At 39.4% G+C, this 17,995-nt stretch overlaps 1 protein-coding gene across 1 annotated transcript; it reads left to right on the top strand.

Moving 5' to 3' along the window:
- The first annotated feature begins 389 nt into the window (after positions 1–389).
- Positions 390–17,502, top strand: LOC136866159 (uncharacterized). The gene is made up of 6 exons (XM_067142881.2): positions 390–478; positions 5,939–6,085; positions 11,327–11,418; positions 13,175–13,234; positions 14,837–15,139; positions 17,310–17,502. Exons 1-6 carry the CDS (start codon positions 406–408, stop codon positions 17,397–17,399), a joined length of 765 nt encoding a protein of 254 aa, XP_066998982.2. The 5' UTR covers positions 390–405; the 3' UTR covers positions 17,400–17,502.
- Positions 17,503–17,995: the final 493 nt, after the last annotated feature.

The raw sequence follows: 17,995 nt of genomic DNA, 5'->3' as shown, positions 1-17,995 counted from the left end.
ATGAAGATCCCTGAAAAAGTGGCTGCTAACGCCCTTCAGTATTTTTCTAACCTAGACATTAAATAGGATAGCGTGATAAGGTATATGTCTGGCTACCATTGACCCCCAGGTATTAACTTGGTACTCATTACTGTGAACGCTGAGTGAGCTCCAGAGCCATGTACCTCTCCAGAACTGAAAGACTCTCTTTCTTAATTCCCTGCCTTCCTGATGAGGAAACGATTGAACTGAGCAAAGCCTCGGCTTCTAAGCTGCTTTAATATGTGAAGTGATACTTTACATAGAATGTGTGTAAATGTAGGAGGTTTCGAAATGCCGTATCCGTGCATTGATAACTGATAACAGCAGCCCCACGCAGTATATAACAAATCTAACGATTCTGCAAGCACCATACCACCTGTGAGCATGGCACTGTACCGAGTATTTATTTTGCTAATATCTCTCGCTGTTATCACGCACGCCGGCTACATCAATGGAGGTAAGAATTAATGCACAGGATTTTGAGTTTACCTATTCTAACACCTTCCAGCAACGTGAGAAAAAATTAGGAAGTGCGTAAACTTGAGATATCATGTTTTAAATTCTCTTTCAGAAACGGTATTCTATGGGCTGTTATACAGTGACTAGTCTTATTTTTTTCGTCGAACGAATTGGCTATAAGCTGTAAGCATGCATTCTGGAGATAGTGCAACTCCATCGTTGGCAGTCATGATGATGGTGGTTTCAACCTTCACATTAGAAAAAGTCAAGGCTGTTATTTATTTTCCCATTTTAAACGTTTTCTAATCAGGCGTCGACAAAACTGTCTTAGTGCAACTTTCAACAACTCGTGTTCATCAAAGGAGGTTAGACAGTGAGATTACACGTGGAATTTATTTATTTATTTATTTATTTATTTATTTATTTATTTATTTATTTATTTATTTATTTATTTATTTATTTATTGCTCGTGTTTTAAACTTGCAATAAGATAGGTTCCCGTCAACTATGAAATAGAAAAGGGGTGAGAATGGGAAGGAAGCGTGATGAAGTAGAAAGTAGGGAAGGAAGCGGCTGTGGCCTTAATTAAGGTACCATTTCAACATTTTCCTGGCGTGAAAATGGAAAACCACATAAAACCAACTTCAGGACTGCCATTGGTGGAATTCAAATTCACTATCTCCCGAATCCAGGTTAAAAACTACGCTTCCCGTGCTACACAGCCAACTCCCTCAGTAATGTATCAAATAATCTAAAGTAAAAGATCTATGGTTATAATAGGTCTCACAGGATTAATCCCATAACAGTGAGTTGTCTGTCTTAATAAGAATAACCGTATTAAACTACTACGATCATAGTCATCCATACCATACCATACCATACCATACCATACCATACCATACCATACCATACCATACCATACCATACCATACCATACATTTCAATTTTAGCACTTAAGAAACTAAAATAAGGACAATTTGAAAAATTGATAAGTTATTGTAATTTAAAACTGTTTATATCAAACATTAGTATTTTATTTGGTCGGTATGGTATTCAAAAATAATTTGTCCTAGATTTGTTTCGTGGGGTTGATAATCCCAGAACATCATTCACCACCAACATCAGATCTGTTGTCAGTGCAAAAATCAAATTAAATCATCAAGTAACAACTCTAATTATAAAACTTCCTCGGTAAAAGCGAAGTCCCTCTATTTATATTCTTGTTAGGTGCAGTTCTGTCTGCATCATTTAGGGTTGACTTGTTCCAGTCTCTTACAGTGATCAAATCTTTCTTTATCCTACCGAGAAGATTTATGGATTCCAGTAGGTTTCTTCCTTTCCGCCTCTCACAATCCTCTGGTTCATCTATTGTGTAAACGTATGAGGTAGGCAGTGATACTGAGTGATAGCTTCTCCTCACCATGGCGACCACTCTTCTATAATGTCATAACATAAACTGCATTCATTTTCTTTACTCTATTTCCTATAGATTTATCCGTATTTATTCGCATTAATCAAACACACTTTTAGTCCTGGTAGTATAATATGAAACTAGTCTCCATAAAGACGAACGGTCTAAATAATTGTCCAGAAATAAATTTCTGGGTAGCATTACATGATCAAATGCCATAGTTCTTCATGTTACCAGAGGAAAAGGATAATGATTGTAATATCTGTGTTGTAAAGGGCTCGGATGCCCGTGCCATATATTTATATGTTAGCACTTAAAATCTACATCAAAAACGATTTGTAAATATGTGAAAATTATCAAAATGTTACATGAAAAGGGTCATTATTTCTCTCCAAAGCAACTTTTTCTTTTCCTCAGCTTTTCCCTATTCTTAATTCTTCCTGTCCAGTGCGTCTTCATCGCGCAGTCCCTTTTCCCGTAATGTCCTCTGTCACACTCTTTCTATCTCTTCCTCGGCCTACCGTTTACCTACCTTTCCACCACCTGCAAGCTGCATAACCTCCTACCCATACAGCCCTCCCCTCGTCTCATAATGTGTCCAAATCATAGCAGTATCTAGTATCTTCTTTGATAGTTCCACAACACTGCACATCTCTCACATCGTCTTGATCCGTATCCCATCCATGCGTGTGTATCCCATTATCTACCTCAACATCCTCATTTCCACCACATTTAGCTTTTCCTCGTGGATTTTCTTTATTCGTCATGTTTCACTACCCTATGCATTGTGAATGGCCTTACAACAGATATGAACACTCTTTTTCCCTTCGTTCCTTTCACAATTCGCCGATTACTTAGCACACCTGTCATCTTCTTCCAATTTCTTCATCCAGCCTCAGTCCAGTGACTGATTTCCCTGCCCAGTCCTCCATTCTCCATAATGTACGAGCCAAGATATTTAAACTCTCTGGTTCGTCATGATCTATCCCCTGCTAGCCTTGCATTTCCGTCTCTATCTCCTCTGACCTACATGTAATTAGTCTTTCCTAAGCTAATCTTAAGACCTCCTTCCTCAAGGACCTTTCTTCGTTGTTCCAGCTTTTCCTCCATTTTTTTTTTTCATCTACCAGCATTCTATAAGCAAAGAGTATAGAACAAGGTTGAATGGTATGGACTTAGGGTTGAATCTTGGTAGAAGTCGACCGACTCAAGGAAACTTCTTCTGGGACTACACTTGTTCTTATTTTGAACTGGGCGTATCATACATGTCTATTACCATATCAGGAAACACGACTACATACATACATACATACATACATACATACATACATACATACAAGTCCATTCCCACTTCCACATAATTTTCTGGTCCACCTTTCCTTCTTATACATCTCCGTAGCTCTTTCTTAGTACAATATCGTAACCTTTCTCTAGATCTATGAAAATTAGACGCAGCACTTTTTGTATCTCCCCTTAGGTTTCTAACAATTATTGTCGTAGTGCAAACAGTGCATCGGTTGAACTTTTCCCTGGCATGAATCAAAACTGTTCTGTTCCTATCTCTGTTTCTTGTCTCAGTCTTCGTTCTGTTATCCGTTCCCAAAGATCGGCGTGTGATTGTAGCTTTATTCCTATAAAGTTTTGACATTCTTAGATATCTGTCCTTTCCTTGTATATGGACACTAGGACACTCTCCCTCCAATCATCCAACATGCGTTCTTCATTGACATCTTGGTCACCAGATCTTGCAGCAGGTCAACTTCGACTTCCCCAAGACCCTTCCTTGCCTCTACTGGTATGCCATCTGATATAATAGTCTTGCCGTTTTGCATCCTCCTTAGGGATCGGATGAAGCACATAGATAAATGTAGCATATACCTGGGTAGATCTGATATGCAGTCTACTTTCGGACCATCGTATGAATTTTTCAGGATGTTCTTCAGTATTAATGTAATTCAAGCCAAAAATACAGGAATAATGGACAATGTTAAAATACTTTGTGTAACACCTGATATCAAAAGTCATTATTTGAATACTATAAGTTTAGAACATTAAAAATCCGTGAGGAGTTCATGTCATCCGCTCGTGGCTCAAACCTGAAGCGTCCTCTCCAAGGGCGTATAGAATCGATTGGTGTGCATAGCTAGGTTCTGGATTGGCGAGGAAAGCAACGGGAATCTACCTCAATCCATATTTTCCCAGTACGCCTATTCACTTACGCCCGGGCTTTCTATGACTCTGATAGTAGAATTCGCTCAGCAACCATATTTCATTATTATTATTATTATTATTATTATTATTATTATTATTACTACTATTATTATTATTATTATTAGTTGTAGTAGTAGTATTTTATCTTTTAGGAACATCAGATACTAGATAAAGTAAGTATTCTACATGTTGAAGCCTTTATTGCAGGCCAAAATCGCGGAATTCGTTGTGTGGGGGCCTTTTATTTCTTTCCTCCACTCATATGCTAATCTGTTCTTGTTATTTATAGAAGCCCTTGAAGTTGTAAACGTATATAATTTATTTTGTTTAGATAATCTAATCCTCTTGAGATCCTTTTTGACTTGCTTGAACCCATATCCTAACTTTAGGGTCTATTTTCTACTATTTAAAAATATACTGAGTGATCAAAGGTCCCGGGAACGGGTGTCCCATTAGATAATGTGCCGTGTATGACCCCTGAGCGTTGCGGCTAGCTGCCGCGTAGCAGAGCAGTCTGTCAAGACACCAGTATTATGAAGACGGCAACATGTCGCAAGTTGACCGACTTTGAACGTGGGATTATCATCGGCGCAGGGTCATAGCATTTCGGAGATTACACGTGAATTCGGGTTTCCAAGGTCAACAGTGGCGAGGGTCAATCTTCAATATCGCAGAGAGAATGTTACCACCCGCGTAAACCGCTGCACGGGAAGACCACAAGTGTTTAACGAACTGACATCACGTCGCCTCCGCCGAACCATACTGGACGCTCGAAGGGCTACTGTGAGTCAAATCACCGCCCAGTTGAATGTTGGGAATCAGCAACCCATTTCTACCAGGACTGTATGGAGGCACTGCACCACATAGGCTTCACCAGCTGACGACCAACACTCGCGTCCCTTTGCTGACACCTCGACACAGAGCTCAACCACGTACATGGACCCGCGAACATCGGCAATGGACCATGGAACAGTGGCGGCGTGTGGTATGGTCCTATGAATCACGGTTCCAGTTGTATCGAGCTGAAGGGCGCGTGAGTGTGTGGCGTATGCCCCATGAAGCTGTGGATCCTGCGTGTCAACAAGGTTGTGTCCAGGCGGGGGGTGGCTCAGTTCTGGTCTGGGCGGCGTTCTCATGGTCACAATTAAGCCCAATTGTCCGGCTGCAGGGAGCGCTGACAGGTGCACGTTATGTGGACATCCTTTCAGAGCATCTGCATCCCTTTCTGTCCCTAGAGTACCCTGATGGAGATGCCATGTTTCAACACAACAATGCCCCATGTCATCGCTCTGTAGTGGCACGCAGGTGGTTGGAGGTGCACTCCAGTGAAGTTACAACCATGGATTGGCCCTCCAGATCCCCCGGTCTTAATCCAATCGAGCATTTGTGGGATGCTGTCGATGCTGGTGTAAGCTCCATGAACCCCGCACGAACTACATAAGACCAGTTGTGCGTAGCAGTGCAAGATGCGTGGGTCTAGATCCCTCCAGATCGATTCCAACACCTTGTAGAGTCGATATCTCGCCGTATTGCTGCTCGCGGAGGAGCAACTCGTTATTAACATCACATTCAGTGTCTTCCCGTGACTTTTGGCCACTCAGTATATATCTTCCTTACCTTATCGACTTCACCTAGTGTTCGTTATTCTGGTATAGTTGTAGTCTTCTTCGCAATCTATAATGTCCATTTACAACCTTCGCGCCCATCATCTTGCGGAGAATATTTCCCACGAACTGTGCGTTTTTTTAACTCAGCCTGCCCAGTCCACTATTATTATTATTATTATTATTATTATTATTATTATTATTATTATTATTAATTTTCTATTTCTTCCAGATTGCCAATTACTTTACCAGAATGGAACACCGCTACAATACATAGATTGGCTATATGACTTATTTCTACAGCCAGCGATTGCTGATATCTCACCGGTGAATACGGAGATAGCAATCTTCAAGGCCGTAAACATCATGGGTATTGTCAGTAAGTATGACTGCATGAGTATGATAGATGAACGTATGCTAATGAGATTATGAAGGAAAGATATAAAAACCAATGTTTTCTGATCCCACCCACAGACAGTTACGGATCCAGCAACAGAAATAGAACAAAATTCAGTGTTAATTTGGAATTTAGCTGACAGTGACAACATTCTCGACACCAGCAGTTCCCAAACAAAACACTGGGTTATGTTATATTTTCACAGAATATTGAAAATACGACATTTATCACCCATTATGCGTAACTATTTGGTTCTCTGGGACAAACTGAATGAACAGAATAATTTCATAGAAGTGTATATGACTATTACCGAGCAAGTTGTTCTTTATTAATCGTTTCTTCTTCTGGTTGAACATCTTTGTACACATTATCAGGAGTTGCAGAAAGGCAGCACATACTAGGTCAGGACAATCTGTCCTAATCAGCCTTAATCGACCACAGTTGTTTTATATCTTCAGGGCTGAATATTTGTAATATCGATTGCTAATGGAAGTAACAGCTTACATTTCAGTGATGATATGAGTCCTACATGATTTAGTGACTCCTGAACAAACAGGGTAACTTGAGAAGTGTAAAGGTATTTCTGGTTTATTTTACTTGCCTATGTAACACCATCCTGTGACTACTGACAACGTCCAGAGTCCTCCAAAAGAGATCGACAGGTTTATGCTTCAGAAAATGGTTATTGGGTAATAAGATGCTTTACTGTACGTTCTGACCAATTTTCACAACATACAAGACATTATGGTCGATCTTTAACCACGGATAAATTACATGTTTTAAATAACCTTCTGAATATTTACGAGCTCTTGTTTCATGTTATCTTTAGAAACGCTGCTCCACGAAGTTACACTATCTTTCATTGTCATATACATAGTATGTCCCTATCAATAAAATACAATCAATTGCCATACACATAAACCTTGTAACAGGAAATTGATCTATTATTGAAATGTGCGTGCAATGTCCTAGCTACAGAGATTCGTGATACCACACCGATGAATATGGAGATAGCATTACCATTGCTCTTGCGATTTCTGAGACATTATTTATCAATTATCAGTTATATGAATGAATAACTGCCTGCTGCTATTTCTTGACGAATGCAGTATATGTGTATCTGTCCTTTAACACAAGAAAGAGTAAAATGTAGCTTCCAACAAAAGCTCAGTCTCATGTATAGCTGTGTCAGTATAGAAGTTACTGAGGTATGAGAGTTGCTTAGTCTATTAAAAGCCAAATGTCGCTCATTGATCACGAGATCTCCAGATCCAAAAGACCTAGAAAGTTGAGATTAGGAACATAGATTCTTCTTCTGTCCTGAATGTGCACTGAGAAAGGTTTTGATTTTTCAAAATTCAGCTCCTGTCCCAGATTCAGACCCCTTGCCTAATAGCATAGTCTACTATATGCTAAAATCGAATTTGTCATACGACACAAAGCTCATTTTAAGTCTTCCGACGCGAGGAAAGTTCTTACGGGACCGAAAACTACGTTTTAAGGCCCTAAAACCAACCGTTTTCGAGATATTGGCAGCACACTGCCACCGCTCTTCAGTCTAAGTGCTGGAAAGCACATGATGAAAGACTCATGAACAAGGTGAGTATTACAGCTTCCACTTGGTCAGATTGTGTAAGACATGCAGAAAGATTGCAGGAAGATTACGATATACTATGAGAATTTTACGCTTCTCACTGTCAGTTGTCTCATATAGGCTACAGAAATAGCGTCAGACCTGCTTCTGCGTTCTATCAGACAACTTTATACTGTTCATTGAACTACCTTTCATTCTTCATACACATCTTCTTTTCTTTTATACTGAATAGTTTTCACCTTCTCAGATTCATTTTAGTCACAACACTATTTTTTTACAATTTATTTTACTTCGCACCGACACAGATAGATCTTATGGCGACGATAAGATAAGAAAGAGCTATGAGTGGGAAGGAAGCAACCGCGGCGTTAGTTAACGTACAGCCCAAACGTTTACCTCGTGTGAAAAGGGGAAACCACGGAAAATCATCGTCAGGGCTGCCGACAGTGGGGTTTCGAGCCCACTATCTCCCGAATGCATGCTGATAGCTACATGGCCCAAACCCCGCAGGCACTTACTCGGTTAAAACGCTTTAGTTGTTCTACGAAACTTTCCTAGAGCTCCTGTATGATGTAGTTCTTGTTTCTCATAGCTGATTCTATTTTCCTTTTATTTTCCATCTTCTATACCCGGAAAAGCACAGACGAGCTTCTGCGTGCAGCTGTCTCGTTTACAGTAGTACGATCAGAAGTGCTTCTGTGTTCTATCATACAGCTCATTGAAGTAAATTTCATTCGTCATACACATCCTATCTTCACTTCTTCTTTTATTCTTAACAGTTTTCACCTTTTCAGACATTTTAGTCACAACACTACGGATGTTCTACCAGGTTTTCTTTTTTGTTTACCTGCAGCTCCTGTATACTGTAGTTCCTGTTTCTCACAGTTGATTCTATTTTCCTTTTATTTTCCACAATAGGATTCGTTAGGCATGGAGCCCTGTGCTATTGGCAGCGTAATGGTACTTCGCCGTGTTGTACCCACACAGGGAGACGAGTCCTTTTCCTATTCCCTATCTTACTTAATGTACGGCAGCGACTCGCTGGCCGAATTGGCTTAAGACGAGAGCTATTCTCACGCCTATGAACGACACCGTAGCAAGCAGCAATAATTATTTGTTGAACAAACTCCTTACTAACATGGTGAGAAATAAGTCTGACCTCCGTGATGAAGACAGAGGACGTGGTCCGCTATCCTATTCCCCCACACTTTAAATTCACTATGTTTTCCACCTCACAATCTCAGTCTGGAAGTTGGAGCACCTATAATACCGCTACGGAATCTGATATCTCCTCAGCTCTGTAATGGTACCAGGCTGCAAGTGAAATATTTACATAGTAACGTGATCGAAGCAACCATCTTCACGGGATGTGGTGCGGGAAAAACCGTTTTCATCCGCCGCATTCCTTTGATTCCCTCCGACTACCACTTCCTATTCGCACAACTTCCTATTCGCGTTAAACCATGCTTCGCAATGACAATAAACAAAGCTCAGGACAGTACGTATCCTGTTCACGTGTAAGATCCCCTGATAGCCTTGTGATTCTGTAGCCACAGAGACGAACAGAAAATGTAGTTCACCAGGATGTTTTATAAAACAACCTGACTTCAAAAACAACCTTGGACAACATATTTGAACAGTAGTAGAATTCAATTGTGACTGACTGTAGGCAAGGTCAACTGCCATTATAATGAGAACTCACCAATTCGAGTGTGACCGCCAGTAGGCAAGGGAGCCTGCCATTATAATGAAAACACCCCAACTCGATTGTGACTGCCAGTAGATAAGGTGGCCTGCTATTATAATGAAAACTCCCCAACTCGATTATAACCGGCAGTAGGAAATGTAGCCCTGCCATTATTATGAAAACTCATCTCGAATATGACTGAAACCAAGAAATTGGGACTCCTTTGTAATGAACATTCCCCAACTGAATTGTGACTGGCGGTAGGCAAGAGGGCCTGTCATTATGATCAAATCTTCCCAGCTCAATTGTGACTGGCAGTAGGAAACAGGGGCCTGTCATTATAATGAAAACTGCCCAACTCTAATGTGAATGGAAGTAGAAAAGAAGGCCTCTCATTATAAACTAAACTCCCTAAGTTGACTGTGACTGGCAGTAGAAAATGTGGCCTGCCATTATAATGAAAACTCCCCAAACCAGAGCTTTACATGAAAAACGACGCATGGCGATCTCCCAGTGGTGTTTCTCGGGTAACGCTAAGAGTAATGCAATCTAATAAAATCTTACTCGCAACAACGTGTATAGTATTTTACCTAGAATTACATATACAATGTGGAATTCCGTAGCGAAGCACGGATACATGAGTTAGTATTGGTATAGAGAGCACTAGTCGTCTGGGTGCTGTTAAAGGTGCTATTCATAGGGTCAGTCGTGCTGTAATAGCACTTTCTAACCAGCGAGGAAAGCAATGGCAAACTCACTCCCCATCGTGCCTAGTACGCCTACATAAGATTCGGTGGTGCTTTAAGAGGATCCAGCCACCCTCCGGGCTGACGACAGACATGAGGGAATAAGGGTCGCCAGCAGTCTGCGCTATAGCTTTGGAACCACTTCTCTATAGCAGACGCCTAATAGAAGTCAATCAGTGATTGATACTCTACTCCACTGACTATCGTGACAAGGAAACTTCATAACATCCAGAATAAAAGGGTTTTATTGAAGATCAAAGTGAATTCTTTACGAAGGACGAAATTATACGCTAACATACCGATCTCCCTTCAACAAACGTCTACTACGTGTGGGTATTAATTCAGCAAGTCACTTTAAAAAATGGCAATATAACATATTCTTTGAAGATCGTTTATTTCTGCAAGTGTTTCAACGTCGCACCGACTCATTGAAGACTTGTGACGATGGGATAGGAAAGGGCTAGGACTGAGAAGAAAGCGGCCCTGCCCTTAATTATGGTTCATCGTAAGCATATGCCGGATTTGAAAATGGGAAACCACGGAAAACCAATGTAACGCCTGCCATCGTTGGGGCTCGAACCGCAATCTTCCGAGTGTAAGGTCACAGTTACGTAGCTCGAAACGCGTAGCCAACTCTCCCAGTCGAAGAACGATCACTAGAAACGCTGCTAGTAAGACTGTAATGACTCGTGATGAACAGTTTGGGATTAAAAGCGATTCCTTTCTTCGATGCGTACCTAATGCACTGGGCTGTGTGGATCGGACGGTAGAAACACTGGCCTTCTGATCCCAAGTTGGTACATTCGATCCCGGCTCAGTCTGGTAGTAGGCCAACCCCGTTTCAGTAGATTTACATGCACGTAAATTAACTCCTGCGGGACAAAATTCTGACATCTCGATGTCTCTCCGAAAACCAAAATAGTTAGTGGAACGTAAAACCAATAAGATTACTATTAATGTATTATGCCCATAGTTATGGAATTGTAATCGAATTTACGTGACGAAGTTCTTGTTCCTCAATTCACTAATTATTTAAAATATACCCTAATTTATCTCGGCGTGTCATTCACAAAAGTCTAGAATTAGACTGCTTCGCCTCCGTGAATTATTTACTTATGCACATCCATATTTCTGATAATGTCAATCAAATCACACTAACATGGCAGGTTTAATACATGATTATGTTTTATTTGCAGATCACTATTCAAAGTATATTGACGTGGAACTGCGGAATGGTTCTCTTATTCTATCCTTGAAGAAAGCCTTCTCGATGTTTGAAGAAATGGAGGTAAGTAAAATGAAAACTGTTGTTGGTGGCAAAACAGTCCATAGAATAGATTCGTGCAGCCCTCCATGCCACCCTATCCTGTACTAATTTTTCATTTCCACATAACTACTACAACCTACATCTCCTCTGATCTGTTTATCAGGTCATGCCTTGGTCTACTTCTACTGTTCTTACCGCTTACACTTCACTCAAAACCCATCTGAACGAGTCCTAGGTATCTTAAGATGTAGCCTATCATGTTATCTCTTTCTTCTATCAAATGTATCAAAATATTATGTTATAGTAATTCTATGAAAATGAAAACCTACAACCTGTTTTCCAGTCATTGACCGGGTCAGGGATGTGATGAATGAAGCAGATATAGGCTATTAGTACGATGGGGTCGCCACTCCCAAAGTGATTTATTAATGACTGATAGATGCTATGAAAATGAGAATGGAGAGTGTTGCTGGAATGAAAGATGACAGGGAAAACCGGAGTACCCGGAGAAAAACCTGTCCCGCCTCCGCTTTGTCCAGCACAAATCTCACATGGAGTGACCGGGATTTGAACCACGGTATCCAGCGGTGAGAGGCCGACGCGCTGCCGTCTGAGCCACGGAGGCTCTCAGTAATTCTATATTTTATGGAATTATTATTATGAAATTGTATCTAAAATTTTGAAGTAAAGCATTGTTCGTAGGATTTATTTTAAACAAAATTTCTGAGTGTTAATCAATAGGTTCGATATGAAACAGTTAACTGTCATTAACCATGCTGATTCACTTGTTTTTACTTTTTAGCAGCGCAAGACTCTGATATGCTTGCTGCTGAGATCACTAGTAATAACCATCTTCTTCCTCACGCCTCATTATCTACACTTCTTCAGTCAAACTGTTGAAGTAACTTATTTGAGGAAAAGTTACAGATAATGTGTGTTTTGCTTCTACACGGTAAATCAAATGTATTTATAAATAAAAATGTTCGCTGAGTAGAGACACCTGGAAGGATTCAGTGAAACGTGTGTGTACCGTTTTGAATAACGGAGGAACAGCGTACCTAAATTAAGTTTTACAAATTTTCACTGCATAATTTAATCTATTAGGCTGTGCGTTTGTTGCAGTTGTTATAATTATACTGAAAGAGGCCACAGAGCTGGTTGCAAATATTGGATTCTAAAGGCACATGGTTCATTTACAGAGACTTTAATACTGAGCACTGAAAGGTGTAACAGTCCATAATAAAGATATATTCTACTTATTACTATTATTATTATTATTATTATTATTATTATTATTATTATTATTATTATTATTATTATTATTATTATTATTGCTCTCAGGGCTCGGATTAATAGATAATATATCCGGATACCTGTTGGATTGTTTGCCGGGTGAAAGAGACAAATTCCAGGAAAACTTGACCACGAAAACTTCGCTCCGCGTCGTCGAAAGAGGAAGAACTCAATCGAACACCACTATTCACGAAACGTAAAATTTTCCAGTAGTTTCCCCTTTTCATACGGCAAAAATAATATATGGTTATCATGATTATTATTATTCCTATTATCTATTAATTAATATTATTATTATTACAGTGCAGAGGATGGAGTGGATATTGTAGTTTGATAAATGATAGCCTAAATTATGACATACTCTTTCGCATCATCTACCGTCAATTCATTGAGAGATTTATCTCCAACGCTAAAGTTGTAATTTAGACATTATACTCCAAGGTAAGCAATGATAAATCTATTTTTTCTTTTGTTCCTTTTACAGGAAAATCCAGCTTTAAAACTGAACGTGAACTTCAGATGCAATGAAGGTTCAGCTGGCATTGTAAGTACAGAGTTCAGAACAGTATTTTGGAAATTATATCCAGTGTGTTAAATTGCTTCCAATAAGTTATGAGGAGAATATTCTCATATTATGTCAAGCTTCTTAGGCACAAATAATTTTTCGCTTGCGTTGCAGTCACTAAAATTAGAGAATATTTAAGTGAATAAGTGTTTATTCTTGATTAAGGTTGGTATCTTTGATTTCAAATCAATAAGCTTCATATAACGTAAAAATGTAGGCCTACTATTTTCTTACCCACAGAGAGAAACATCGAATCAAGGAGATGATTTTACCGTTAACGTTATTCGCCATTGCTTTGTTTATCGCCCCTCTTTATAGGTCTAAAACGTCCAACATCAACTTCTTACAAAAACTTGTCTTTATTTCCACGAATATGGCGTCATTCTTCCATTCGTATGACGTACACTGGTTGCCTGGTAAAGGTGTCGGCTTTTTGTGCACGCAAAACTGTTCTCGATAATTTCAGGCAGACCCCCATCCCAAAAACATATGCACGCAAAAGGCATTGTATTTTATAAATATTGGCCCAAATATGTTTTACGACTGGAAGTCATCCAAAAAGTTGTGTAACCTGACGCGACAAAATGTGTGACGGAAGTGTAACCATAGCAACAGTGAAGGCAGTGATGTAAGATGGACGGTCACACCATGTTACCTAGCAACCGTGCAGACTGTCTTATGGCTGGTTGCCATCTGAAATTAGCAGCCATTGATGGATGGCCATGCCCGGGAGACATATTATTTTCGCAAAGGGAAAAGTGATATCATGTTTTTTAACAATATGAGTATATTTCCATATTATGAGGCAATTTGTTCGTATATGACCATTTACGGGGTCGGCTCACAATGAATGTAGCGGTGATGAGATATTAAGAGTTAACGAGTAATACAGGCAAATCGTTACGTTGTTATCAACAGCGATGCAATGGGTTATGTTACCAAGAGCAGCACAGTTAATAGAAATAAATTACTGGACGGTCATGCAAAGCATTATGAGCTTTCACAACTTAGGAAGTGTAATCTCATTCCACTTGCTTTCAGGTGCAGGCAAATGGTGAATGATTTAACTCGTACTTCAAGCTGATCCTGGTAAAAATAATTGCAGTGTTCGTTTGCTTCAGCTTACGCATGAATTCTAAGATAATGTTCACACTAGATTGCAAAATACGTCTATATAGGGAACGTGAAAAGAGTAGAGCTGTAAATAAGTTTTCTCATGTCTCTCAACGTGGAAATGATCATGTTGCAGTAATTAGCCAGTAAGACAAACTCTACTAGGTGAATCTTTTATTACCCCAACATTTTCGAAGAATTGTGATTTATTTCTGCAGACATTCTTCTCATAAAACATAATAAGCTTTAATAAGTTTTAACTAGCCGCGGAGAATATTTCTGCGTTGTGTTGTCGACAATGCTATTGCTGTTATTCCTGCTTCTGTGGTTGATGACGGTGCTAGAGGCTCATATCTATAGATATACTGGCACGTTAAAGAGCACTTTCCCCAGGGCAAAATGCATTCTCTTCATAGTTGAGACTTTATGTTTCTGTTCCGTTATGTATATTTGAGGTGCTTGTTGCAGCTGATGCATTGGAATGTAGAGGACACCAACAACCACAATCCCAAGTTCGTGATTGGAGCGTCAGAGAACTTCACGTTTACGCTACCTCTACCATTCCCGCCGGGAATACCACTCAGCTGTACCACTGGGATAGTGGTGGCTGCCACCGACGTGGACTTCAGTACATCCGCCCTCTATTTCTCGTTCGTAGAGGATCATGGACTGATCGTGACGGGAGCATGGCGTGCAGGACGCACTTACTATCCTAACATCACTACAAACAGCTATATCACTGAAGAGGCTGACATCACTCTCAAAGTCACGGTAAGGCTTACTACTGTCTTCAGTATCAGTAACCATTTTATTTATTTATTTATTTATTTATTTATTTATTTATTTATTTATTTATTTATTTATTTATTTATTTATTTATTTATTTATTTATTTATTTATTTATTTATTTATTTATGTTTGAAGTAACTAACAGAAACGAAAAACGATAGAAGAATTTAATTAGAAATTGTAATTTTCTTTCTTTCTTTCTTTCTTTCTTTCTTTCTTTCTTTCTTTCTTTCTTTCTTTCTTTCTTTCTTTCTTTCTTTCTTTCTTAATCCGTTTACCCTCCAGGGTTGGTTTTTCTCGGACTCAGCAAGGGACCCCACCTCTACTGTCTGAAGGACAGTGTCCTACAGCGTGAAACTCTGGGTAGGGGGATACAAATGGGGAGGAGGTCTAGTACCTCGACCAGACGGAGTCAAGGTTGATTCCCAGCTTCCCAGTTCGATACCCGCCCAGGTCGGAAATGTTAATTGCGTCTGGTCATTTCCTCTGACTCGGAGACTGTATATTTGTGCTTGTCCCAACACACACCTCTCCAAACACACACAACAGATCAAATCAAATGAAACGTATCGTTGGTTGGTTAGATTTTCAATTAGTTTTATGAACTAACCGTCATGGTATGATATTTATTTACTATTACCACACTACGAACACTATAGAAACACGTAATGATTAATAATCCCTTTCATAGGGTTGCTGTCAGAAGGGGCATACGGCCGCTAAATATGTCAAGTTCACCAAGATGTGAAAAAAGTGGTAGAAGATGAAGATTTTTTAGCTAGGCGATCAATTTAAACTATGTAAAAGTACTCCTCAGACAGAAATACAATAAAACAAAACGTTAATTAAGTCGGTTGTTTAAATAACTTACAACAAACTAAAATGAGAGATATGAGAGGATATATTAGACAATATACACTGTAAAAGTGGAGGAGGGCATTAAATGTTTCGATCGTCAAACGATCGTCTTTGGATACAGGGATAGGTGATGTATGTATGTTCAGTCCGTCAGCGATTCCGCTGGTGGGATCCTCAACAGCTCTGCCATCAGCTGTCATAGATGGTCTAGGCATCACTGAAAAGGCGTACTAGGGAAATGAGGAGTGAGGTAGTTTCCCGTTGCTTTCCTCGCCGAGCCAAACTTGCTATTACATATCAGTCTGCCAAGCCCACTGAAATGCACTGACCCTATGAGCAACATTTTCACACCATTCATAGCAGGGACTGGCTGCATAAGGATTGGCATTACTAGCATCGCTCATACCTTAGTCACTTTCACATTGTCAAAGCCAAGGATAAGACAGAGATAGATCAATGAAAGTAACAAAATTGCTTTAGCCTATACCAGAAGACATAGTGCACTGTAAACACTAGGTCCCGCCATTAATAAAAATTACTGAATAAATCATCAAATGACTGAACATTAATCTGACATGGGCTTATGAATCTGAAGCCATATTAGATATCCAATTTATTATTATTATTATTATTATTATTATTATTATTATTATTATTATTATTATTATTATTATTGACCGGACTTTATGGATTACTGAACGCCGAGTGAAAGACAAGAACACTGTGGCAGGAATTAATCTCAACGGCATAAATCTTACGGTGTTAGGGATAATTAGGTTATTCAAGAGCAGCATGTGAAAAGTGAGGAGGGGGCCCTTTCCACATTGTACTCATATGCATTGACGAACCTGCAACTTACGAAAAACAGCTTTGGCGTATGAGGTACAACTGAGGCGTTTCGAGACTTGGGTTCCCTGTTTCAAATTGATGCATATGCCCTTCTCCAGCATCCCAGAGAGTCTGGATCATTATCTTCATCATCATCATCATCATCTTCATCATCATCATCACAGAAACACCCTGTACATTCTCATAACATTTCCGAAACGTATTGTTGGTTGGTTAGATTCTTAATTAGTTTTGTGAGCTAACCGGTATGATATTTATTCATTGTTATCCATTTAACTGTGAGAGAAATATGATAGTTTCTAACATCTTCACCATTCAAACATGGAACTTATTCTCAAACACTTCAGTCTTTTATAAATTACTGATGTTGGAGTATTTGAATATATATTTACTTCTGAGACAATCTGTATATTGCCTACAGCTAATTGATATCGGTTTGTTTCAGGACAATGGCGAGCCCCCACGCAGTACTCTGGCTACAGTACACATAAGAGCTCATCCCACTCTGTCCATGAAGAAGCATCATCATGGTTGATAGAAGATCTTTACACATTAGTGTTATAATTCATATATCATCAATAAATAATTCACCCACTCAGTGTCTTTCAACGTTTGGTCTCGAAACCTGTATTGTAAAATAAAGCATCTCTAATATTACAAAATGCCTCCAATCTTTTAAGTCTAAACGTTATCTCCACCATCCTCCTCAGCACAGATTCTCTACCAATCTAGATGGAAGCCGAAAAGTTACTAACTGGTCAAAATTGTGTATTATACAAATTTCTGAACAGGCCGAAGTCTGAAGTGCGCAGTTCTAAGATCGATTTGGATAGGTGGGGTTATTTTAACATCAACATGGTTGAGAGTGCCCAAATCGTCAAACACAAGTTCAAAATTCACTACTTCAATCCAGTGAGAATGCACTGAATGAGGTCAAGTTCTGAAAAAATTAGCACTTTAATATTGATGTTACTGTCTACACATGTTTCTAGCACGACAATAATAAAAATCCCCTCTACTTTTACAGTTGTGGAGTCATTTCATGAGGAAGTGCATTGAGTTTCAGAAACTGGCTCAAACAGGAGAGATGATATTATTGCAATCAGTCAGTTATCACACCACAGCCTTCTG

This window comes from Anabrus simplex, chromosome 1 (genome assembly GCF_040414725.1).
Source record: "Anabrus simplex isolate iqAnaSimp1 chromosome 1, ASM4041472v1, whole genome shotgun sequence".
NCBI lineage: Eukaryota > Metazoa > Arthropoda > Insecta > Orthoptera > Tettigoniidae > Anabrus > Anabrus simplex.
The sequence above is the reverse complement of the archived record's forward strand: the minus strand, read 5'-3'. Positions and strand labels throughout refer to the sequence as shown.